The following is a 27748-nucleotide window of genomic DNA, read 5'->3' as shown; positions in this document are numbered from 1 at the left end:
ATTTATTTATGTTTATACTATGGATTGGATTACTTAAAAAATTTCACTTATCCGAAGTTCGGATTACTGCAAAAAATTTCACTTATGCATAGTTCGGATTAATGAAAAAAACCTCAGTTATCCGAACTCCGCTTAAGTGCTAACCTCGGATGACTGAAACGAACATGCTGATTTTTAATCCTTTCAGTAAAGCGGAGTCGACTGTATCAATTTCATAACTCAAGTTATTTTCTTATTTATAACCAATCTTGTTTTTATTGACTTTAAATTTAAGGTAAATCGGTAAACTTAAACTTCAAAGGTATAACGCAGGTATTCATAAAGTAATTCTTAAAAGCATTCTCGGTCGGATAGTTATATTCCATTTTAAAATTCCTTACAATATTTGCCAATGTAATTTCCAACTGCAAGTCGACAATACGTTTTCCCACACACGAACGCGGTCCAAACCCAAAAGGTAAAAATATAAATGGATTGTTGGCTTTAAGCACCTCCATCTCAGCTGGCATATCTTTAGAACGTAACCAACGTTCCGGTATAAATTCATTGGCTTTCGGGAAATAATCTTCATTCTTCAAAAGCATATTAGAGGTTAGAAAGACATGTGTCCCCTTGGGTACTTGATAACCACTCAGACACAAATCGAGGGCCGTTGTTCGCATATTACCAAATATCAGGGGATAGAGGCGCATGGCCTCTTTAATACAGGCCCTCAGATAGGGTAACGTCTTCATATTCTCCATGGAAAATTTGTCACTTCTTCCAATTTTGGCCAATATCTCCTCCCTAAGGTTTTGTTGTTTCTTTGGATTAGTAGCCAAACAAAGCATGGCGGCCGACATAATTGAAGAGGTGGGATCCACACCAAACATTAACATATCCACAGCCATAATGGTGGCAATTTTCCGATCAATTTTTACCAATTTCTCTAAAACACTTTTTCCATCATCAACTGCACCATGCTGCTCAATCCGTTGCAATGTCTCTTCTACGAATTTTCTACAAATATTTGTAATGGTGTCCATGGAGTTTTCAAATCTCCTATAGCTGGGAGTTTTAATGTATCTATGGATTGAGGGTTTAATACCCAAATCATAGAGTGCGGTATTGAAAATTTGTAAATTGTTGAAGAGAACTTCAGCCTCTGGTACGGAGACTTTATTTCGCACCAAACCCAAGTCCTTATCCAAAGCTATAACGGCCACCGATTCAAAGGCTAAACGTTTGATTTCTTGCAGAAAGTCACCAGGAACTTCAAGGGTAGAGGGGTTGCGTATTTCACGTATTCTAAAAACGGAGAAGTAAAGATTAAATCCTCTATCTACAAAAGACCTTATTATACTCCACTATATATAGCACCGTTGTCATATGTCCCTTTTTCCCATAACTTACCTTGCAATAAAATCATTATTAACCTTTTGCGTTGGTTCAATGTACAGGACAACATTACGAGGCTGCATCAAGACAGGATTTACAGCATGACGAAATGCACCCCATTGGGCGCCACTAGAAGAAAAAAGCCTTAATCTTCATTGCATTATTTTCCCACATTTCACCACCACATACTTCACCGCCAAGCCCATATTATCAGCATCATAGAGATCACCATCACCACCCGCCCGCTGCAGACGATAATCGAAAATAATTTCATTACCCGGTCTTAAAGGATTTGGTCCTTCGGTACGAAAAATCTTTTCATGATCGTTTAAATTGAAGGTAATTAAATTTGTTTGTCTGCCGAACAGACCAGGCATTAAATAGAGATCTCCATAACGTTGACGGCATCCGCGCAATACCTCATCAAACGTTTTACCATGAAAAGCACCACCACGCATAAAATCACGAAATAATTGCAGTTTTGTTGGACCTGGTATAGTTGTGAAGGGTTTTCCTTGCTGCCATTCTTCTTCGAGGATACTCGTGTAGGAGTTATCAAATGAAAAGGGATTGGGCTGTAAATATAGCGAAGGAATAAATGTTAATGGAAGCTAGAGAGATATAGGGTATAGCATATATACAGTAGAATCTTGAAAATTCGCAATCCAAGGGATCGGCCAGTTGTACAAATGATGGGTGTTTTCGAATTCACTTTATGGGACCGACAGTTTATTAAGAATTATTGAGATTTTCGATTTATCGATATGCGATTCTACTGTAAAATATATTCTCCTTGATATAAAACGTTTCCCAAAAATTCTTCTATTAATTTTGCTTGTTATTCTCACCTTTACATTTATAGCTGTAGCCGAGTATGACCTGTGAATGTGTTTACTTTGTAGAATTTTGTGCGATCTTTTTATTGGAATTGATAACATGTTGAGCTATTTGTTCAGCATGTTCCGCTGCTTGTTGACAAATGGTCGTAAGCTTACTAATTGAAATAGCAAGCCCACCAAATATAGCTGGACATTCATATCATTTATTAAACAATTGCCATTGAAAAGCTTTTACTGGCATCATCTAAAAAAGATAATAAATTTATTAAGAAGCATTTAAACTTCTAGATTCGAGAGCGTGCAAGAGAGGGATTCCACTTTTGCAAGCAAAATGTACAAAAATGTCTAAAAATGGTCATTTCGTAGAGGGCGCGAGTAACCAACCCCACACCTCGAAATCAAGAAGATTAAACGAAAATCAGAGGCAATATTTTGGGAGTAGATAGAGTGTGTTTAGGACGTGATTAGATTACTCTGGATATTTTCAAAGGATCTCAAATCACTTGGAATTATCACACGTGAAGATGGGACAAAGGCTAGCTCTGCTCTAGAGATTCTTGAACAACTATCACCTGAGCGATTCGATACTACGAGACCATGCCATGAGTGTCATAGAGGAGATCATAAGCTACCCAAAGATTGCTTAGGCGATAACACATTTAAGCTTTTTATATGTGTGCCCAACCCGAAATCACGACCAGTGGTTGTGACGAAGATGAGGTCGTCCGAGGAACCGCAGTCTACCGCATGGTGGAATAAGAAGGTGTTACATCAAATCATACCAAACGTCAAAATTGTTCACAATAACACATTGCTGTGAATTGCTTGTTTACCTTTTGTATGTGGTTTTATTCACAATAATGCATTTTGACAACTAGTGTGATAAACAGCTGTTTTTCGCGTTGTACCTGTATTATTGTGCCATGGTCTACCGCAAAGAAATTAACACCGTCCGGCCCATTCGTCTGTTTCGTATGCCTCGGTGTAGAGTTGTGTAGTTCCGGAACGAACTAGTTCCAAGGAACTATTCCGGACAAGGAACTATTGGAACTATATCCGGCTCTTTCATTTATATAGTTCCTTTAATTCATATAGTTCCAGCTCCAGCCCTGCATATAATTCCTTTCATTTATATAATTCATTTTCTTTTTCGATCTTTCACGTTCGGTTCCTTCATCATTCAGATGCGGCCACATTGTTAAACGTAAATCACATCCTCGTTACATTGCTGCAATTTATTTATTTGTATGTCAATTAATCCACCAAAAGATGAAAACAAAAAGAAAGAGATAGATTCGTTAAACTACTTCATTCACGGAACTATTTGGAATGAAGGAAATAAAAAGAACGAGGAACGAGAAAGATGCATTGAACTATATCGATCTCGGAACTATTTGGAACGAAGGAAGTAGAAAGAACGATGAAAGAGAAAGATTCATTGAACTATATCGCTGTCGGAACTATTTGGAACTATGAAACTATATTAAGGAACTAGTTCCTTTTGGCAAAAGGAACTAGAAAGATCGATCCGCTTCAGGAACTATATTGCCCAACTCTACCTCGGTGACGATGAAAGTTCGAGAGAAGATCACTACTGGAGAGACCAAAATTCCTTCAGTCAGTGCATCTTCGCAGAAACTTTGTACACTCTGATTAGGAGACCAATGTTAGGGTGAAGTCTATTTCTTCGCATGAAGACTGTTCGTCTAACCAGAGCATATTGACAATGCTGTGCAATTGTTTGTCCCGAATGATCTGAGGATTGCGATCATTGATAAGACTGATCTCAATGGGTGTATCAGCGATTGTCATTGGTTGCTGACCGAGGGTCGTCTCAGGGACATCCTCATCTCAGACGCTCTGAATCAGGGCAACGTACGGCTAGCCCAGTCAGCCCTGTACAATTGAGTCAAGGTCATTAACTGCGAGAATAGTAGAGTTCGAATTTGGCTTAACCGTTTTTTATTTGCTTACCAAAAATGACTTAAGGTGAGAACAGAATGAGAAATTCATGCCTGACCAAGCAGCAATTTCTGTAAAAGAATAAAGAAATCCAGAATCGCATTTGTATTAGGTAGTACCTGGCCTTTATTCGTTTACATGAAATTAAGCGTGAAGCAAGCAACAAAAGTCATTGTGTTTCTACCATTAGTCCCGGTCCACACTAGCGTGAATTTTATTAAAAAATTGCATGAAATTAGGCGTTTCTAGATCGAGTTCCATAGTAGAGTAAAATCACGAAATTGCTGTAGTATGGAATTCGATCTAGAAACGCCTGATTTCATGCAATTTTTTAATGAAATTCACGCTAGTGTGGACCGGGACTTAAGGTAGAAACACAATAACTTTTGTTGCTTGCATCACGCTCAATTTTATGTAAATGAACAAAGGCCAAGTACTACCTAATACAAATGCGATCTTGGATTTCTTTATTCATTTACAGAAATTCAGGCTTGGATAAGCATGAATTTCTCATTGTGTTCTCACCTTTAATGGGTACTTTACACGATATGTATTTAACATATGGGTTGTCACTTTGCATATACATTTTGTATTTAAAAAGTGACAACCCATATCGTCGGTGTCATGCTTAAGTGTTCCATATGTCATTTTTGACATTTTGAGATAAAGGTACGTTACAAGGTTTTGAACCATGCTCTTTCAGATTTTTTGGTCGGTTTTCCTCTATCTATTATAGTTTTTGAGATATTCAGATGCCAATATGTTCCTTATCCGCCTTGCGACACCGAAAAATTTGTCGTTTTGTTCCATATCCATAAAGCCTGGAGTATGGAACAAAACAACTTTGAACTTTTTAGTTCCATATCCATGTCGTTTGGCGTATGGAACACAAAGAGACAAAAATGAATTGTTCCGCACCAAAAATGTTGGCGTTTGGAACAAAAAATTTACCAATTTTGTCAAGTTACGAAAATGTGGCGTATGGAACAAATTGTCTTAAAGGACTTGGTTTAAAAACTGAAAAATAATAGTTTTTAAATCTAAATATTTTGGAATATTGTACTGTTATATGAAACTAAATTTATTTTCGCTTAATATTAACGCCTCCTTCTAACACAAAACATATAACATAAATTAAACAAAAAAATCTCGATTCTTTAAAGTGACAAGTGGCAACCCCTTAATAAATATAAAGGAAATATTTAAAAATGGTATCTAACGTATTTCTTTCTCATACAACTGTTTCATTTAACCCCCCGAATTTCCGGTTCACAGTAGCACTTCACGTAAGGGAGGTGGAACATAATTGACAAAAAGTTGGCTTGGTAAAAACATGAAGAAAAGAACCCATGGAACAAATCAGCAACTTTTTGCTATTATAAAAATTGGCCTTAACTTCTAGACTATAACAGATATCTGACTAAAATCAACGTCTAATATATTGTTTGAGTTTAGTTAATTAGAATTGTGCTCTTAAAGTATTGAATTTTTCCACCACTTTTAGACTGTATAGACTCAAACATTAACTTGAGTTTTTCTCGAATCAGACAAATGGCGTATGGAACACTTAAGCATGATACCGACGATATGTTAAAAACAAATCGTGTAAAGTACCCATAAGCAAAAATGGCAAGCTGCTTATGTACCGAGGCCTTCAGGCAGGCAGTATCGACTCACTTTGGGAAGGCAGTAAACTTGCGGCCGTACATGTTGCAGAGATCCCACGTGGAATGGTAACCTTCCTCCTTCATCTACGGTACTAAATGGGTTACTCAATGAAGTAAGTCGAGACGCAGAACGCCGATATTCGGATGGAAAGTTGGGAGATTCTAACTTTATGTCCGAAGGATGGTGGACTTGTCATAAAGATTGCCACCGATCATACTAGAAAATGCTACCTAAGAACTCGAGGGGAGTGCTTAATTTCAGATTAGGAAGGATATGTCTTACGAAATACCAGTAAGAGGGAGGTAGCAAGAGCTTAGCTTTGTTCCAGAACTAAAACTTTGACACATTTTACCCGAAGAACTGTTCCCGTAAACAAAAAAATGTAAAATGTTCACTTCTCTTTAAACAAAAATGGCGCTGAATGACACTCTCTTTAAAAACTTTTTACACAACAAATTTGGGCGAGTAAAAAAAATAGTAACGTGGTTGCCGGCATCTGATTGGCTGATACCCCGACTTTGACATTTGTTCGTTTGTTTGTTCCTCGCCTGCTTACCTTGCTTGCTTCTGATAAAAGAATATTTAAGAATATTTATTCTTTTATCAGAAGCAAGCAAGGCAACCAGGCGAGGCAGCTTATGTACGTAGGCCTTAATGTTAGTGCCAATTTATATATTTATTCCAATTTTCGATGTACATTAGGGACAATATTTTTTGAGGAAAAAAATATATAATTCTGAAAAAAACTATTTCCCATAAAGACTTCTTAATATCAACGACATGCAACATCCTCCAAGTCCGAACCGCGTGTCGCACACTAAAACTTATAGACTCAGTATAACATTTGATATGTGTGGTATTTTGTTAAATTTAAAAAAAGCCCTAATAAACATGTGCTTCTTTGATTTCGAAAACAAAAGATTGAAGCTGTTTCTCCTTTTTCAATGAATTTCCAGCGACTCAAACATTTTTGCAAGGATCCTACTTTCTGTGAGAAATTATGCATTTAGTGGAATGTTATGGAAACATTCAAATTGAAAATGTAAAGAATTTTCATTCATGTTTTCCAAAATATTCAATCAAATGTGAATTGCCACCGATCATACTAGAAAATGCTACCTAAGAACTCGAGGGGAGTGCTTAATTTCAGATTAGGAAGGATATGTCTTACGAAATACCAGTAAGAGGGAGGTAGCAAGAGCTTAGCTTTGTTCCAGAACTAAAACTTTGACACATTTTACCCGAAGAACTGTTCCCGTAAACAAAAAAATGTAAAATGTTCACTTCTCTTTAAACAAAAATGGCGCTGAATGACACTCTCTTTAAAAACTTTTTACACAACAAATTTGGGCGAGTAAAAAAAATAGTAACGTGGTTGCCGGCATCTGATTGGCTGATACCCCGACTTTGACATTTGTTCGTTTGTTTGTTCCTCGCCTGCTTACCTTGCTTGCTTCTGATAAAAGAATATTTAAGAATATTTATTCTTTTATCAGAAGCAAGCAAGGCAACCAGGCGAGGCAGCTTATGTACGTAGGCCTTAATGTTAGTGCCAATTTATATATTTATTCCAATTTTCGATGTACATTAGGGACAATATTTTTTGAGGAAAAAAATATATAATTCTGAAAAAAACTATTTCCCATAAAGACTTCTTAATATCAACGACATGCAACATCCTCCAAGTCCGAACCGCGTGTCGCACACTAAAACTTATAGACTCAGTATAACATTTGATATGTGTGGTATTTTGTTAAATTTAAAAAAAGCCCTAATAAACATGTGCTTCTTTGATTTCGAAAACAAAAGATTGAAGCTGTTTCTCCTTTTTCAATGAATTTCCAGCGACTCAAACATTTTTGCAAGGATCCTACTTTCTGTGAGAAATTATGCATTTAGTGGAATGTTATGGAAACATTCAAATTGAAAATGTAAAGAATTTTCATTCATGTTTTCCAAAATATTCAATCAAATGTGAAAAATTATTAGTAAATTTAAATAATTTATAGACATTTCTTTATTTTGTTTACATTTTCGGGTGACACTAACATTACAAACAAAAATAAATTTCTATGTGGTTGTTGTTGAGTTGTATTTGTTGTATTATTTACTTTACATTCTTTGTTCTACCATGGGGATCGTTTTTGAGTACAATAAAGTTCAAAAACGAATGAAACGTCGAAAGAAACTTTCAAAAAACGTTTTTTTACCTAATTTCTCTTAAATGGTATCTTGTTCTCAGTGAGCAGGTCTGACGTAGGACCATTCCCCTGAATCATTGTGAAGCTGAAAAAACATATCCAACGTTTGAGTAATGTTTTGTGTTGGGCGTTGAGAAAAAAAAACAACAACAGCAGGGCGACGCCGACACCAAAGTCCAGCGTTGATCTGTTTGCCGGCATATGCCCAAAAACAACAGCAGGGCGACGCCGACACCAAAGTCCAGCGTTGATCTGTTTGCCGGCATATGCCCAACAGTGTAAAAACGACACAAAACTTTACCCAAACGTTGGATGTGTTTTCAGCTTGAGTAAATTTGGGCGTCATTTCTGATAAAATAAGAATGAAAGAGAAGGGACAACATAGATCGAAGTTTTTTTTATTCTTTTATTAGAAATGAGTCCAACTTTACTGTAACGTTGGATGTGTATTCGGCTTGAGACCTATTACGGGACCCTGCAAAATTAGATTTCTAACGTTATGATGCAAAAGAGATAGGGATGGTTGTTGAAAATCTACTTTTCAGATGCCCCTTTTTGCACACAAAAAGGCAACGACTACGATATTTTTTGAGATGTTTATTGAGTTCAAAAGTTTAACAATTACATTTCAATTAATAAGTAAATAGATAATTAAACAATATGTCCCGGTCCATACTAGCGTGAATTTTATTGTAAAATTTCATGAAATTAGGCGTTCTTGGGTCTGATTTTACTCTACTTTGTCCCGGTTCACACTAAAGCAATTTCAATGAAATAATTTGATGAAAGAACGTATAACTTCATGAAATTATTTAATTGAAATCACTCTAGTGTGGACCGGGACTATGAAACTCGATCTAAAACGCATCATTTCATGAAATTTTTTAATGAAATTCACTCTAATGTGGACCAGGACTATGATAAACATTCCACTATCCCGAATGGGTATCAATGACTACGATATTAGTTTATTAGTTGCCAAACTAAGTCAAAATCGAATATACTTTGCAGAAGAGCAGAAACAGCACTCAAAGTTGCATACAACTGGGCCAGACCGAGAGGTCTGGAAAAACGGAAATATGTCTATTTACGAGGAAAACGAAAGTGGGTAACCTCGAGGAACCAGTTTTCCTAAATAGGACAATAAATATTTCCCGCACAGTTAAATACCTAGAAGTAATTCTGGATAGGAAACTAAAACATGTATTTAGAAGGGCAATAGGCTCAAAATGGGGTTTCAATCCTAGGATGACACACTGGCTATACAGGGGCGTAATTAGACCAATCTTAACATACGCGTCTGTTGTATGGTGGACAGCTATGGACAAAAAATGCAACGTGAAGATACTGCAAAAAGTCCAAAGAACATGTTGCCTAAGCATTAGCGGGGCAATGAGGACTACACCGACTAGGGATCTAGAAACAATAGTATCAGACCGCATACCTGAAACTAGTGAAGTAGCTCTGTGTGAAGTTTCAATACCAGACAGAGACATGTGGATCGATGGAACTCTAGCACAGATTCCCGCTGGAAGCTGCGGGTTTACGGATGCGGCTGTGCTAGAGGGGAGAACCGGACTGGACCTATATATAATGGAACCGGAAACGAAAATCTCCCTCCGACTGCCGGATCATTATACGATTCTTCAGGCGGAAGTCCGAGCGATAACAGAGTGTCTGAACTGGTTTGACACTCAGACAAAAGCCTACCACTGCGAACGTCCTTACGGACATCAAAGCAGCCATCACGGCTATAACGGCCAGGACAGTAAAATCTAGAACTGTCTTGGAATGCATACATTCTATTAACAACTACTCCCAACATGGTACGGTTAACATTATATGGGTACCAGGGCACTTTGGGATTAGGGGTAACGAAATAGCAAACTCCTTAGCAAAACAAGCAAGGGAGCAATCTACAGTCAGCCTAGATAACGCCAAGCCCTTAAAGGCGAGCATAGAGCTAATGGCATGGGCAAAAGATGCACATATATCCCTCTGGAATAGAGAAGACAAGGGAAAAAACACAAAAATCCTATGGGGGAGGACAAAACAAAGGGACTACTTTTGCTAAGTAAAAAAGATATTAGTAGACTGACGGGTATCCTTACAGGACACCTGGGTCTACAAGCGCACTTGCACAAAATAGGTTGTGCAGGTAGCAGTGAATGCAGAGCATGCAGAGAGGACGACGAAACGTTGGAACACTACCTCTGTCACTGCCAGGCCTTCACAAACCCGAGAAAACAGCTACTAGGGAGCGACATAATACAACGACTCGATCACATCAGGACAATCGAGCTCAAAACATTAAGAGACTATGTCAATATGACAGAAATCTTAGACTAACGTCAATAGAATAATCAGGAATTTTAACTAATTCATACAGAAAGTTTACAACCTCATCCTGACCGCAAATTAGAGCGCACAACAGGCCTACTTTATGGCTTAAGTGTATGTCCACACAGACATGTGGTGATTCTGCATCACCCCTCTTTTCAACCTAACCTAAGTCAAAATCGGTCCTTTCGATTAATGATAACGAGTTATCGATGACTGAAGTTGGCAGTTTTTCGTAAAGTGGTGTACACACGATCAGTTTTGACTTTTGCTCAAATAATCGGTCGCTTGCCAGTGTGGCCGTTCATTTTTGTCAGTCATCAGGCTGGACAATTTGACATTTATCGATATTTCCGAAAAATCGACAGTCAAAACTGATCGTGTGCACCCCGCTTAATAATGCAAATGTTCTATTTGGTCGTAAAGACAAATGATAATGCAACATGCAATATTATTGCGATACATAATCGAGCCATTAAGTCTAGAGCAGTGATGGCCACCAACAACAACTTACCTATGCCCGCGGGCATACGACATACACGTACACTATAAACACATTCGTTAGATTAATGCATTGTTTACGTTTCCACTCACACCAGCGCAAGTTATAATTTGCAAATGTGTGTTTTTGGCCATCACTGCTCTAGAGTAATTTCAATGAAATTTTGCATTTTTTGGGAAAACCACATAATTTCAAGAAACTAATGTACACGCTTTCATGTGTTCTGCAATTTTGCTTTGTTGCAACAAACAGACCGTTTCATTTTACATTTTCTTTTACTTTCATGTCAAAATTTCATTGAAATTACTCTTAGTCCCGGGACACACTAGAGTAATTTCAATGAAATTTTAACATGAAACTTTGCATTTTTTGGGAAAAAATCATAATTTCAAGAACCTAGTGTACACGGTTTCATGTGTTCTGAAATTTTGCTTTGTTGCAATATTCGTATGAAACAAACATACCGTTTTATTTTACATTTTCTTTTAGTTTCATGACAAAATTTCATTGAAATTACTCTTAGTGTGGCCCAGGACAAAGGTCGATAAATAGTGAAAATAGCAGGTACTTACCAGACACTTAAATAAAAAAAAAACATTATTTATATCATTCTCAATAACCACATTTATTTACAGCGCATATTGTACATGTATGTATGCAAATATAAATTAATATATATTTGCATTTATGTATTTATAGGTGATATATTTTATTAATGTATTTTGTGTTGTTATACATATGTTGTTATCATCAATATACTTTGTTTACATTTCTTAAATGTAAAACATTTGTTGGTTTTTGTAAAATTTACAAATGTATTTTGACAATGATATATTGTTTCCATTATATTTTGTATTGTTTATGTTCATTTTTAGGATTATTATGTATTACTGTTACACATTATATGTACTTGTGTATTATATTTTATTATTATTATTTTTTAACAAATTGTAATGCAAACCCATGGCTGTTGAGGGATTATTTCAGTTGCATTACAATATGTAGTAGCATTTCAAATTTTTAATTTAATTTTTGTTAATTTACTTCTTCATTTAACTATTTTGGTTAAAAAAAACTAAAAGCCCAACAAACTACAGGTGGGTTTAAAACTGATATTAACGTTTCCTTTTTCTAAATTCTACTACTTGGCAATCTAACTAAAATCTTGATTTTGTTTTTGTTATTTTAAATAATATTTATTGCGTGTTTTTATTGCTAACAACTGCCACTTTTGTTTATATTCGTGTAATAATAAAATAATATACAATTAAGAAAAATTTGCCAAGAAAAAATGTAACACTGGATGGGGTCCAATATAAAGGCCTGGGTACATATGTAAGCTGGCTCGCGTGGTTGCCTTGCTTTCCTGTTTCATTTCTGACATAATAAAAATAAAAGAATAAAGTAAAGCAAGCAGCTTTTGTACCCAGACCTTAAGTTCTGTTTGATACCTCAACATTTCATACAAATTGTAAAGTGAAGTACACACGATCGGTTTTGACTGCCAGTTTTGTTCAAATGCTCGGTTGCTTGCCAGTGAGGTCGCTAATTTTTGTCAGTCATCAGGCAACCACAAAATATTTTGTGGTTGCAGGACAGTTTGACATTTATCGATATTTCCGAAAAATCGACAGACAAAACTGATCGTGTGTACCCCGCTTTAGTGAATGTTGTTCTATAACTCAAAAGTCCAGCAAAAGAGAACTGATTGAGTGAAAACTTTTGACAGTTCTGGGTGAAAAAGTTATCGTACGGACCTAATGGTAACATCTTTGAAAAACAAAATGTCATAAAAGGAAGTGTAACGTCTCAAAAGAAGTTATAGAGTGTAGCTGAAAATGTTATCAAACGTACCTATTATCAGGCTACAAGGAGGAACTCTCCCTAATGGGTACTTTACACGATATGTTTTTTACATATGAGCTGTCACTTTGCATATATATTTTGTATGGGAGAAGTGACAACTCATATGTAAAAAACATATCGTGTAAAGTACCCATAAGATTGTATTCAACTTGATGCTACACCACGTAACTAATGCTTGGTTACATTTACGAAATCCACTCGATTTCAACTGTCAATTCCAAAGGTTAAACGTCAATTGAAATCCAATGGATTTCAGATGAGTTTTCATTTGACGTATACACAAAGGAATAGACGGATGAAATCGAGTGTATTTCGTAAATGTAAACATAGTATAAGAGTATAGCAAGAATTGGAAACCTGCTAGCTTATGCCAATGACAATGCAATTGTGACAACGAACATTCGAAAGTCCTTATAGAAATGTGAATCTTGTGGAAAAAACAAGTCAAGAAAGCGAAAAAACAAGAAAAAGCCAATTGAGTTTCGTACTTTAAAGCCGAAAATACAATAAACGTTTGAGTATAGTTTTTTTACATTATTTCTGATAAAAGAATGAAATACATAGGGCAACCAAGTTCGAATTTGGCTGGATAGTTCTTTAAGGCCTTGACACATAAGAAGCATGGCATTCTTGCTTAAATCAATCTGGTAAATGACTTAAGACCAAGTTCGACCTAATAAAACGATTTCAGAATCACATTTGAATTAGGTCGAACTTGGTCATTAGTCATTTACTAGATATGACTTAAGCAAGAATGCCATGCTTCTTATTTGTCGAGGCCTTTATTCTTTTAACAGAAATGATGCAAAACTTTACTAAAACTTTTATTGTATTTTTGGCTTAAGTCACATTTTATATGGCAAGAGAAAAGTCCCAAATGTTCACGAATGAAGTGATTTTATGCTTCAACGAAAGAATATAAAGATAGATGCCAATAACGCTCCTCATCAAAGAACTTAATAAATAAAACAAAATGTGAATTTTATGTGGTGGTGTATAAAATATAAAATTTATTTAATAAAACAATTTTGTATTTTATTTATTTAATATTAAAAATTATATATGCTCTACACAATATAAAACATTATTAAAATGATGATGTGATTTGTTTCTTTTTTAACATAATAATTAATGATAATAATAAAAATATAATTAATTTATAATAATAAATATTTATAAAAACAATTTAAAAAAAGGCAAATTATTTTTTTCTTATTGCGTGTAAACAAAATGCAAAAGTTGTTTGTTGTGGTTGTTTATGCTTTGTTGTACTTAAGTTAAAAACAAAATTACTTTAAAAAAAAGAAATGTAATTTCTGCTATAGACAATAAAAATGATTGAAAAACAAAGTTTTGAAAAAAGTGTGTAAATTGTTATAATTTTATAAATGGTTGTAATTGCGTTTAAAAAAATAATAATATTTATTTTTTAAGAGCAAAGCGTTAACAGAAAGAAATTCGTTTAAATGCTTTAATGCGTTTTTTATGCATTTGTAATTGTGTGTTTTTATTGTGTTTCGATTTTAGATTAGATGCGAGAATATAATATGATTTAATATTGCTTTGTTTAGGACAAAATTTAGTTGTTGTTGTGCTTTAAAAATTATTAAAGAAAGGAAAATAAAAAAATTGAACTAAAAAGTCTTACAACTTAAAATGTTTACAAAAATATTTTAAAGCAATTTTTGATTTTTTTTACAAAAATTAAAAATAAATTAAAAGGGAAGATATTTGTTATATGTGTGCCTTAAAGGGTTAAACAAAAAATATTTTTTATTTTTGTTAAAGATTTTTATATATTTTTCAAGAGGAAAAATATGTAAAATATTTAACAATTAAAAAAATAAATAAATTTCTATAAGGAACCAAAATTTGGGGCTCCTTAAAAGTATTGTAACCCTTTAGCGACCCCTTATTGTGGAAGGGTTCTTAGGAAAGTTAAATTGCTGTAAAAAAATAAATTATGTTATGTGGTTTATTGCATCTCCTTTTCAAACATACTTTGATTTTCGAATCTATTTCGAAAACATTTTTCAGTCTTTTTTGTTTGAGGTTAGAATTTTCGTATAACATGAAAACAAATTACATAGAGAAAATTTTGATTATTTTTGTTTTTTAATAATATTTAACAATTGAAAAATGAGCACACACATATTAACAATTAAAAAGATGGAGGGGTTCATGACAAGGTATCAGGTCTTTTAACTACAACCTCAATTCAAGATTCTTGCCTAAAAGCCTTGTCATCTCCAACCACCTTTGGGGAAAAAACACAACAAAAAAAGGGATCTTGGGTGACAATTTTGTTAATAAATTTTTTCTTTAGAATAACATTCATTAATTTACTTAATAAATATGTTTTTGTTTATATATAAAAAATACACAATATATAATGAATGAATAGTTTTGTTTCTATTGTTGCTGCAGACGATTTGTTTTGAACTACTACGGTGAGCAGGCGGGCGGTCTTGGGTGTAAACATACATATAGTAACAATATTGCATAAAAGGGACGCCATCTATTGGTTGTTTATACATAAAGATTACACACATATAGGCAGACAGATATACGCCATTCTTTAAGAATGAGAGAGCATTTTGTTGTTGTTTTTTACAGTTCAAAAGAGAAATACATAGTTGTTGTTTGTTGTATTACACTTATTTCATTTAAAAACAAATATAGGGCAATATTGTTTTCTCTGGGTGGGGGCTTGTGGTTGAGGGGAGAATATGTATGGATTTTAAATTCTTGGACTTAAGATTAGAACTTTACAAACTATATGCATGTAAATATACTTAAACATGTGTGTAACCAAATACAAAATGAGATTTTTTAAAAGAAAGAATCACAAAAGTCTCTCAAGGTAACATAACCTCAACAAACTTTTACTTTTCTTTCCCCAAAAATCCCTTACAACAAATTCTATTTTTTTCTAAAATTAAGCATGTCTTTTTCTTCATTGCTAAATCCTCCAGACATTCTTAAAATGCCTGCTATTAACTCTCCTCTTCCGAAACCATTCCATTTACTTCACTCGCTCTCTTTCTCTTTAACTCCCATCTCTTTAAATAGCATTACCATTAGTTTGATTTGGTTTCTTGCCTTCCAATTCCATTTGAATTTCATTTAAACTTTTACCCTTTGTTTCGGGCACAAAGACAAACACAAAGACGGCTCCAACAATAGTAATGCCGGCAAACAACCAGAAAGTAGGTCCACTACCCAAAGCTTCCTTGAGGTTAACAAAAGTCTTGGTAACAATGAAAGCCAAAACCCAATTTGATGTACCAGCAATGGAACCGGCCACACCCTTAATGTCCGAAGCAAACAATTCACCCATCATCAACCATGGTACTGGGCCAAAACCAATCGAGAACATAATAATGAAGACACACAAACTGCATACGGGTAACCAGCCAAGACTTTCAACGGAGTCACCATTTTCCTTCATATAGAAATAAACACCCATGGCAATTGTGGACAGAGCCATCACTGAGGCAGAGGCCAAAAGCAATAGACGGCGACCCAATTTATCAACAACCATGACGGAGACAAAGGTGGCAATCACTTGCATAATACCAACAACAATGGTCGAGAGATTGGCATCAATACCGGTATCAGCATCCTGGAAGAGAAAATAAAGAGAAAGAAAAAAATTAAATTTTTGATTGATTATTGAGGTTTGGTAGAGAGAGATCACTGATGTCAAAGTCCTTACAATCCTCACTGTTCCCTAAAGGTAACGTTTTCAGTTATAGCCTGTTTATAATATAGCTTTTTGTCGGATAAACCTTCTTTATGAGGATTCAATTAAGGTATACGCAATGGAATTGACATTTGAAACCCAGTGGGTTTATTAAATCCGGTTATATGTAAACGTACTATTATACAGCTGACTTTAGTAACCAAGATAAAAGGCCGTTTACATACAACCGGTTTAACCTTGTGGGTCTGGGTTTCAAATGCCATTTCCATTGTGTATACTTCAAATAAATCCTCATAAAGAAGGTTAACCCTGCAAAAAAATATAATATAAACGCCGTATTACCGAAGGCTTTCTAAACTTAGTCAAATGCGCCCAAACCCCCTACGAAGCTCTTAAATCCTTCACTGATAGAACTCCTTCTATTTCACATTAGATCCCCTAAATTACCCACATCGGGCACTTAGAATTTACTAAACTCTCATAGCACGTTTAGATTTACAAAAAAAACCCCTATGTTACACGTTGAAACTTTCATACTTTTAACTTATGAGTAAGAAGGGACAAAGGGAGCTCCTTCACCTCCGTTCTCTCCCAAAAGCTGTGAAAGTTTCAACGTGTAGCATAATGCAAATGTTGCGAAAACGTCAAATAAATCCTTGTCATAAATCCAATGGGTTTTATTTGACGTACACGCTATGGAATCAACGTTCGTGAACATGGTAGAACAAATACAAGGTAAAGTTAATACTACAACAAATACAACTCGAACAACAACCACAAAGGAATTTGTTTTTGTTTGTCCCAGATAGCATTTAGAAGACTGTTTTTTCAAAAATCACATTGAGGAGTCTTTTTAGAGTCCTTTTGGTGATCAAAAATTGATTAAGTCGCTTGTGTGATCAGAAAGGGACTCGAAAGTGACTCCCTGTAATGATTAAAAAGAGTTCAATTGAAAATACAACAACAAATGTGTAGCAATCACAAATAAGTCATTGAGGTGTTTAAAATGTGACAATTTTTTGTTATTTATTGTCACATTTTGATCATCTGGAAGATTGAAAAATGCTTAATCAAAAAAGGGTCATACAGGTGTTTGAAAAGTGATTATAATTATGTATACTCTGATCATATTTTGAACAGTTAGGTGATTAAAAACTGATTGCTTTGTTTTGATTTTTATTTGGTTGTAAATAAAAAAATAAAATTCTCATATACACTTTCTACAAAATTTTGATATAAATGTAACGTATAATATTAAAGGTACAGACAAACACAACACAACAGGTTTTGCCAAGTGAAATGAAGAAGCAGTATACTAACCACCAAGCAACATAAAGGATAATTAAAAGACATAACAAAGCAGAAAAGACTATAAAACAAAGGAAAGAAACAAAGAAGAATAAAAAGAAAATTTTTTTAATTTATTTCGTCTAACAAAAAGACTCATAAATGACTCCCTAAAGATTCATAAATGATTATAAACATGACTCTAAAAAGACTCGAAAAAGGGTCCGAAATTAATCAACAAAACACCAATAAATGATTGAAATACGACTCGAAAAAGACTCATTTGTTATTTGTTTAGAAGAGTCGCCTGAGGTTATGTTTTCCTACCGACAAAGGAGTCATTTATGATCAGAAAATGAGCTCATATTCTAGCTTTTTAATCGTGCAGTCGGATCAAAAAAGACTCGAATTTGATTAAAATTTTCAAAAAATGCTGACTGGGGTAACGTTACTGCCAGTTGTATTTGTAAACAAAACAAGGAAATGTCTATAAATTATAGGAATTTAAAAAAAACTAATAATTTTTCACATTTGGTTGAATATTTTGGAAAACATTAATGAAAATTCGTTACATTTTCAATTTTCATGTTTCCACATCATTCCACTAAATGCATAAATTCTCGCAGAAAGTAGAATTCTTGCAAAAAAGTTTGGGGTCGCTGGAAATTCATAGAAAAAGGAGAAGCTGTTTCAATGTTTTGTTTTAGAAATCAAAGAAGCACATGTTTATTAGGGTTTTATTTTTTTTTAATTTTAACAAAATACCTCACATATTAACAAACGTTGTATCGCCTCTACAAGCGGTGATTTACTGCGCGGCTTATCGTTCGAACTTGGAGGAGGTTACATATCATTGATATGAAGAAGTCTTTCTGGGAAATTTTCTCCGAATGATATATTTTTTTTCTCAAAAAATATATGTCCCTAATGTACATCGAAATAGAAATGAATGTATAAAATGTCATATGAAATTTGACACTAACACCACAACCCAGTTCAGTCAGCTGGGTATTGCTGCTACCTTTTCTTGTTCTACCATGCTCTTAAGCAAGAAAAATTGCAGAAAGTTATCGAACAACATTTTGTAAGAATTTGCAAGAAAGTCAGCTGTTTCCCAAAATGTAGGAAAATTTGTTTTCTTTGATAGTTTAAACCAAATGAAACAAAAACATACATAAATTTTAAAATTGCATTTTACTTATTTAAAAGCTTTGTTCCTTTACCTTTTTAAGTTTCAAAATTGCTCTCTCATGAACATTTTTACCAGAAAAGTTAGTCCCAATTTACATTAGGCGAGTTTACTTGCGGCAATTGTCAGTTTGTAGGTGAGAGAGGGTGCTGAGAGGCAAAGGGTTACCATATGCCTCACCTCTCTCTCCTATAAAATGACAATTGCCGCAAGTAAACTCGCCCAATGTAAATTGGGACTAAAGGAACGAAAAAATGGTAGATCTGGCAGCAATGTCAAAAAGAAACATAAAAAAATCAATTTTCGTCTTTTATTTCACAGATTTATTAATTTAGTTTTGTCAGCGTTCGACTTTTTCTTCTGTTTTTCGTCCATTTTCTTCTTCATTGTGAAATAATAGTCAAACAAAAGTCGAAAAATCAATTCTGCCATTGTTTACCTGCAGAAATTTGTCTGGTAGCCTGTGGTAGAAGAGAAAGCCATTTTCGCACTCTCTCCTCTCTGACTCTCTTAAAAATTTGCATCCACTTTTGCCACTTTTCGGGGTTAACACCACCGGTCACCCATATACGTTAACGTGACTGCAACAACAACATAGTATGTTCACTCTATTCTCATCTGTCCTGGTTTAGCAAAGGGAAGACTCGCTCAGAGATACTAATGCACAAAATATTTTGAGCACCACCGGGGGTTAAGGAACGCTTTGCAGGTTAAAAATGGTAACAAATGGTAACCTCAGGTAATGGGGTTTCTACACGGTATGTTTTTTACATATTTGTGCATACCAACTGTCACTTTTTACAAATCTGAATTTTGTACACATGGTGTGAACCATACAGAAATTGCAATGCATGAAAGTATTATGTGCATACATACGTAAATTTTTCGAATAGAACGCGCTCTATTCTTGTCTGTACAACCAAATGTAAACAGCTGTTTTGTTTGTACGCGATATAAATAAAAAAACGACAGAAAACGAATGAAAAATAAAATTTTGCCGTGTAGAAGGAATTACATATGGGCGAAAAAAAGTGACAGTTGCTATGTATGAATATGTAAAAAACATACCGTGTAGAAACCCCATAAGTAACTAGGCGTTTACACACAGACAGTACTGGCAAGACAATAGCAAAGTTACAAACCATTTTCACCAATACATTCATACTTTTCTCTATACATATTTAAAAAATTTTAAATGTATTTGTAAAGAAGGTTTGTATTTTTCCTATTGTCTTGCCAATACTGGCATTTGTAAACGCAGGGTAAAGGAACACAGCTAAAATAATAAATCAATTCACAACGCTTTAGAATCTAAATAATGTAAAATTTTCTTGGTCAAAATGTTAACATTTCAAGTTGTTTACATTGAACAGCTGATTTAAGTCAGCTGGCAAAACTTACAAATTTTTACGGGACAAATTTTCTCAGCAAAAATTTGCAGTCACATAACTGTCAAAAAGTCTCTCGCAACTCGTTCTCTTTTGCAGACAATTTTGTTATCGAACAGCATTCAGTAAAAACTTGTAAGCGGGTTACACACGATCAGTTTTGACGGTGGATTTTTCGGAATTATCGATAACTGTCCAACCGTCCAGCAACCACAAAACAAGCAACCGATTATTTGAGCAAAACTGACAGTCAAAACTGATCGTGTGTACCCCGCTGTACGAATTTTGAGTTATCGTACAGACCATGGCCCAATTACTAGAGCTGGCAAACCATCGATATATCCAACATTAGATATTTTCGATGTAATATTTTAAAATATCGATTGCTATCGATATTATCGATAAGTTGTCAACACCGTTAATTTGGAGATGAAAATGGCGGAAATGTCAATGCTTTTTTTGACACTTTGAACAAGTAGTTCACAGAAATGTAAAGGAGAATAAACAATTGCTTTTATTTTATTAAAATAAAATTAATTTTTTTAAAAAAAAATTAATTTTACTTTTCCGAAAAATGTGTGCGTGTAACTACGGACTTACTTTCTCACACACACAAAACCGAAAAGCAGCGAAATTTGTATTATTTCAATGAAATTTTAGGTTGGGGATTTTTGTTCCGATAATATCGATATTTAATTTTTAAAAAATAATCAATTTTATCGATAGTACCATCGATCTTTTGCCAGCTCTACCAATTACAGGTCCTCCAGCAAAAACCAGATGATTTCGATTTGAGCTGTCAAAATTCATATTTGTCATTTGAATTCGCTGTGAGGTAGATAAATGACAAACTGTAAAGAAACAGGTAGATGTATCTCGAAAACAGAAAACAAATAAATTTAATGTTGTTCACGTAAAATGTCAACATTTGTTGTGTTTTGTATGAGAATTTAATTTATAATTACTTATTTTAGCAGTTCAAGTTCGATCAGTTGGTATTTTCTGTTTCGTCAAACAAAAATAACTACGGTAACAACTTTTTCTCGGAAAATGTTTTGTATGTATTTACTTGAATTGACAGAAAAGAAATTCGCCCCTAAAATTTTTTCGCATCTGTTTATGAATTTTGACATTTCAAATCTTTGTTTTTCTTTGAACTCGCTTGCTGGAGCACCTGTAATTGGGCCATGGTACAGACCTATTCAAATACGACTTAACCCTAATTTACACTGACAACTAAAACAAGTATTTTGGGCAAATACGCCATTTATTATGGAGACAGGTAATAAATAGCCTGTTTATATTATAGCTTTTTGCCGGGTTAACATTCTTTATGAATATTTATTTGACGTATATGCAATGGGATGGACGTTTGAAACCCAGTGCGTTTGTTAAATCCGGTTATCTATAAACGTACTATTAGTCCCGGTTCCCACTAGAGTGATTTCATTGAAAAAAAATCATGAAATTATGCGTTCTTAGATCGAGTTCCATACTAAAGTAATTTTATAAAATTGGTATAGTGGGGAACTCGATCTAAGAACGCCTAATTTCATTAAATTATTTCATTGAAACCTCTTTGTTGTGGACTCGTTATATTGGAAGTGACGACATAAATGACGTATTTTATTAAAACCTGTTAGATATAAATACGACTTTATAGTAAGTTTACATTTACGAAATCCACTCGATTTTAAAGCTGGGTACACATTGTCAGTTTTGAATGGCAGCTTTGTTGTTGCTTGCTAGTCTGGCCGTTCATTTTTTTCATTCATCATGCAACCACAAAATGTTTTGTGGTTGCTGGACGGTTTGACAGTTATAATTGCGAAATATCGACATTCAAAACTGACAATGTGTACTGTACTTAACTGTCAATTCCATTTCCTGAATCCCTAAAACTTTAAAATTAGTAAACGCAAAAGCAACAAGTGAGTTTGTTTATAATACTTTTTTTGGCATTTTATAAAAAACGTGAAAAATGAATGAAGTGTCAAGTTTTCTCCACATAATCGAGTTGTGGATACGATTTAAAAGTTTGTGCCAATGCAAAACGGAAGAATTTCTTCCATACAAATGTTCTAAAAATAATTTTAAAAATCATTGAATTGGATTGTTTTAAAATTGTTTGTGTACAATGTTTTGAAGTTTTAGGAACGCTCGACAGAAAAAAGTTAATCTGACAGAAAGCTTTAGCTAACCTTTCTAATTAAACCATAGTCCAACTTCTTTTTTTCACCCAAGCATCCCTAGCTTACCAGGGTTCTAAAGATAATTTATTTCACAGGTATTCAATAGAATTTCCAAATCAAACCACATTTGAGAAATCCGGTTGATGTAAATGTACTATAATTCTTGAGCAATCATGATGCAACAAATATAAGGTGTGTTCGTTTACTCAATAATTTGTACAAATTTATACAAGTCCATTAACTTCTTGATATCGACTAAATTCTTTTGCATTGTACTGTAGAGTAAACGAACAACATCCAGTAACAATTCGTACAAATTTGGAGTAGACGAACAAACATATTGTGAACTAGTAACTACAAAACAAAATTAATTGCGAATTCAAAAATCGTTGATTTCACTGGCCATATTAGTTTGAGAACTGGCGCCCAATTTAATTAGACAATGAGACTGAGTAACTTTAATATCCCTCCCATTCACATTTCTTCTCACCCGCTTAACATATTTACAACTTCTTTTGTATAACTTACCCGGAAAATATCGGTTGAATAGAAAATAACAGCATTGATACCGCACAATTGTTGGAAGAACATGAGACCCAAACTGATGCACAAAGCCTTGATGGTAACGCGACGGGTCAAAGCACTGCCAATGGAGACGGGATTTTCTTTGATTTTTCTTTCGGTTTCTTTCAATTCTTCAATTTCTACTTTGTAGTCATATTCCTTGCCACGCAACCATTGAATGGACTTGATAGCACTTTCGTTCTTATTTTTAGAAACCTGGAAAAAGAAAAGAAAGTACATAAGTTGGGGTTAGAAGATTGAATACAGGTGGATATTATAATAAAACAAATGTGAGGCAAATAAGATTACTCATCTGCTCCTTGCAATGGCTTGCAAATTTACTAAGATCATTCCAAAATCACTCAGGTCCCCCACTTGTTATCTTTCCTAAACAATATTCTCCGAGAAACAAAATTCCTCAGGCGAACAAGGATTTATTGTTCTTCAAACTTTCCTAGTACACCAAAGAACCGAAGAAACTAAGGTAAATCATTTAAGTCACAAACATATTTCAATTCGTCAGTCATTAAAGATTGTCAGATAGTGTTGGGCAATCTCATTCATTGAGTGGATCGATCTTTAAAAGACATAGAACTGTAAAGATTGGACATAGTGCATAATGCAGTTCAATTTTACTATTGTGTATAACAGACAACTAACAGAACACGACGGCAACAAAAACAAGTATAACATAATTTTATGTCACCATATTGGAACATAACATTATGTTAGACCTCCAGCGCCATCTGCCGATGTATATTAACAATGTAAATGTCCCATCTTGTTATATTTTATGTCTTTGGATCTTTTTCATTCCGTTCACCAATATGAACCATGTCGTTCATGTCGTTTTTGTTCCATTTCAATGACCTCAAGGAACTATAGTCACTCGTTTAACCCATGGCACAATTAGCAAGGTAGCGGTGTCACACCAGCAGTTCAAATATGAAATGTCAAATCCCTTAATAAATAATATTTTTGTAGCAATTTCCCCAACAACATAAAAAAAAATTACATAACATATTCAACATTTTACGATACCACTACCTTGGTAATTGTGCCATGGTTTAACCTAATAAACTAAGTGAGCTATATGAACGAGAGGTGCTAAATGAATGATATAAACGAATGAGCTGTATATGGTTCCTTGCGTTCATTTCACGGAATCAGTAATTCCAACTAGTTCGTTTTTGAACGACACGACTCTATTGTCAGATCTTCAAAATTGCATAGGCAAGACAACAAAGTTCATTTAAAGAGTCGAAGAAGTTCCTCACCATATTAAAATACCAAAATTTCCAAAACTAATTTTTCCAGGGTTTCCCAACTGACTGATGTTTCGCTAAATTGTCACACAATTCGCAGCTCATTAGTTCGCCAAATCACCAAATTCCCCACACACAAATCTTTCTATGTTGCTATGGATTTCATGTATTTTTTAGCCCTTCCTTAAATCCGCATTATCTCCTGGTTGACTTTGGTGCACATGTCCTTTAAGTTTGAAAGATCGCTAAGTGAGTTCGTAACACACTTAGATTTTTATGTTCCATTAAGTTCTCAACTTTACCACAACCTCGCTGAAACTTATTACTTATAAAATATCGTAGCTTATATCATTTCCTAGCTCACTTGGGTTCTTCTGATCAACATACGCTCATAGCAATTTCCTAGCTCACTTGGGTCCTTTTGATAAACGCATTACCATTTCTCAACTCATATACTGGGTTCACAAAGCACGAGATTCTTTGACAACATAGCCGAATGATCTAGAACACCTTAGAGATCTCTAAAAGGATCACTGATAAATGCAGTTTTTCTCTTTCAATTCCCATTTCATTATTTTCTTCCCTTTCATAATTGTTCAAAGTTTATCTAAATAAATTTCTACTCACCAAATAGGTAGGAGATTCAGGCATAAACACAAATATAGCTCCAAACACCAATGGCAATAGGCCGCACACAACGCTCATCCAGAATACATCGAGACCAGCTCCAATGGCATAGACGAACAGAATACCAGCCGTTATCATCAATTGGAAGAAACTACCCAGGGTACCACGAATTTCCTTCTGAGCAATTTCACCCGTATACATGGGAGCTGTAACACAGAAAGCACCACCCGATATACCGAGAAGGAAACGTGCAGCATACATCATTTCAACATTTTGGGCCCAAATCAAGAGACACCAACCCAAAGTGAAGGGTAACACGAGCAACAGCATAGTCAATTTACGGCCAATCAAATTAATAAGGAAACCAATGGGGATACAAATGAATGCAGCACCCAATGTCATGGCTGAGCCGACCCAAGAGAAGGCGCTTTCACTGACGGGAAACCCATATTCACCATCACGCAATGGTACCTGGGCCGGTGATGTCCAACCAAGTAGGGTACCAGCAGCAAAGGCACCACCAGCGGCCGACAGGGCGGCTATATATTGGGGCAGGGTTTTTGAGGGTGATTCACTTGTATGAACCATTGTATCGAGTAAGGAATCCTGATCCTGGAAAGAGAAGAAAGACAAAAACAATAAGGAAAATTAGTAATTGTTTTATGTTGAAATTTTGAGTTTTTAAAATTTTACTTGTTATAATAAAGTTGGAAGCGTTCCTCTTGTGCATTGATGAATTGTTTTGCGTAAACTAATGTCAGACGAAAATATTGAGTGATTATTTGTCACAACGTATTACAAGTTGCAAAAGCAGAGGCGTATTTTAAGATATTTTTTTTTGTTTGATGGGGGCAAATGATGTTGTCATTCTCAAGACGCTATGTAAACGCGCTTTAAAGGTAGAAACACAATGAAATATGCCACTTTTTCGCGCTCAGTTTCATGTAAAAGATTAAAGGCAAAGTACTACCTAATTCAAAGGAATTAGGTTGTATTTGAATTAGGTAGTACTTGACCTTTAATCTTTTACATGAAACTGAGCGTGAAAAAAACGGCGTATTTCATTGTGTTTCTACCTTAAATGCTGAGCGTGAGCGTGAAAAAAGCGGCGTATTTCATTGTGTTTCTACCTTAAATGCTGAGTACACTAAAACTCAATTTACAGCGGCACCTAAGACAAATGTTTGGAGCAAATAATACATTTATTTGACAGATATTCAATGGAATTGACTACTGAACTGACGCATTTCATTGAAACCTGTTTGATGTAAATACGACTTTAAGGCCTGCGTACATAATATAATAATTCATTTCTGGTAAAGCAATAAAGAAATGTCAGAACCACATTTCAATTAGGTCGAACTTGGTCTTTGGTCTTTTACCAGAAATGAATTAAGCAAGAAAGCCGAGCGGCTTATGTACGCAGGCCTTTAGCCCATCTTCTTGTTCAACCTAGGCGTCCCTAGCTTACTAGGGTTCTAAAGGTGAGAACACATTGAGAAATGCATACTTATCCAATGTTATGTTTACATTTACGAAATCCACTCGATTTCATCTGTCAAATCCATAGGTTAAACGTCAAATGAAATCCAATTGATTTCAGATGAGATTTCATTTGACGTTTGAGCTATGGAATTGACAGATGAAATCGAGTGGATTTCGTAAATGTAAACTTAGCACAAGCCTGAATTTGTGTAAAAGAATAAAGAAATCCAAAATCACATTTGAATTAAGTAGTACCTAGCCTTTATTCATTTACATGGAATTGAGCGTGACGCAAGCAACAAAAGTCATTGTGTTTCTACCTTAAATGTCATAAGGTGTAGCTAGATCAGTGATGACCAGACTATGCAAAAGCACCATTGCTGGGTGCATTAAACAACAACTAAATATCCATGTGCCACTGTCAGATTAATTAAGTCGAATTTACATCAGCCGGGTTTTAGAAAAAAACGTCATTAATGTATTCCACTGATTATGTGACACAATAACTTGGTTTATATGCCACTATAATTCAGTTTTAATTTCCTGATGGAATCTTGCCCATGCTCTATATAATGGAATTCTACCCCTTTATAGTTTGTGTAAAATTGAGAACGCCTCTGACTCTAATAGTGACTGTTTGTATAAGGGTTAGTGTTTTAATCATTACTAATACCCGATATTCATTTGTTTATGATCCCTGATAATGTTTTGTTATTGTTATGCGATGGGTTTTTATTTGTTGCACTTCATTCAGGTGCTGCTCTTACAAGCTAACAAATTGACGTCGAAATAGAAAACAAGTAAGCGTGCAGGAACTTTTTTCAAATTGATTCAATATAATTCAAAATATGGTCATCAAGTACATAGTGTATTCAGCAAATTAAATAAGAATTCAGCTCTCGCTTCTTAAGATATTCCCCAAACCAACACACCACATCAAATACTGCATTTATGAGACCCCTCCATAACCTTGGCCACCTGCAACTTTTATATATGGAACATAAAGTCACTCTTTACCAGCCTGACATCCTACCTCTTATCAGTTACGGAATTTTTGTCAATGTCAATAGAAATTACATCGGCCGCTATTTGATGATAGAAAAATAGTTGTAGGTGACAGATCTTTATCAATTTTGTTTATTTGTTTATCTAATAAATCTACTATTTGTGTTTTGACACCATTTCATGTGTTCAATAGTTTACCTGCTCGTGCAAACTACTTCACATTATATTATATCCCCCCATAAAATGTATCTAGTACACAAAAAAGTTTCCGTGTGAAGTTCTCTA

General features: G+C 34.7%; 2 protein-coding genes across 6 annotated transcripts in view; both read right to left on the bottom strand.

The window, feature by feature from the left end:
* Window positions 1-227: 227 nt before the first annotated feature.
* On the bottom strand, window positions 228-13736 carry LOC141402196 (probable cytochrome P450 12c1, mitochondrial). The gene is made up of 5 exons (XM_073983026.1): window positions 11462-13736; window positions 2226-2460; window positions 1567-1952; window positions 1393-1506; window positions 228-1287 (listed from the first exon to the last, which is right to left on the bottom strand). The coding sequence occupies exons 2-5, from the start codon at window positions 2313-2315 to the stop codon at window positions 270-272; spliced, it is 1608 nt and encodes a 535-aa protein (XP_073839127.1). The 5' UTR covers window positions 2316-2460; window positions 11462-13736; the 3' UTR covers window positions 228-269.
* Window positions 13737-14860: 1124 nt separating this feature from the next.
* The window catches only part of nebu (solute carrier family 2 member nebulosa), a 140340-nt gene continuing 127452 nt past the window's right edge, over window positions 14861-27748 (bottom strand). For 4 of the 5 annotated variants that reach the window (XM_073983028.1, XM_073983030.1, XM_073983029.1 and 1 more), the window contains 3 exons: window positions 24974-25585; window positions 23046-23297; window positions 14861-16380 (listed from right to left, as the gene is read on the bottom strand). In XM_073983028.1, the coding sequence (XP_073839129.1) occupies window positions 15820-16380; window positions 23046-23297; window positions 24974-25561 (1401 nt within the window). In that variant the 5' untranslated portion in view covers window positions 25562-25585 and the 3' untranslated portion in view covers window positions 14861-15819. Of the gene's footprint in view, window positions 16381-23045; window positions 23298-24973; window positions 25586-25666; window positions 25739-27748 lie in introns of those variants that run through there. The other variant, XM_073983031.1, reaches the window with a different exon arrangement.

Source organism: Musca autumnalis, unplaced genomic scaffold, assembly GCF_047663935.1.
Source record: "Musca autumnalis isolate F117 unplaced genomic scaffold, ASM4766393v1 scaffold_4, whole genome shotgun sequence".
Taxonomy (NCBI): Eukaryota; Metazoa; Arthropoda; class Insecta; order Diptera; family Muscidae; genus Musca; species Musca autumnalis.
The sequence above is the reverse complement of the archived record's forward strand: the minus strand, read 5'-3'. Positions and strand labels throughout refer to the sequence as shown.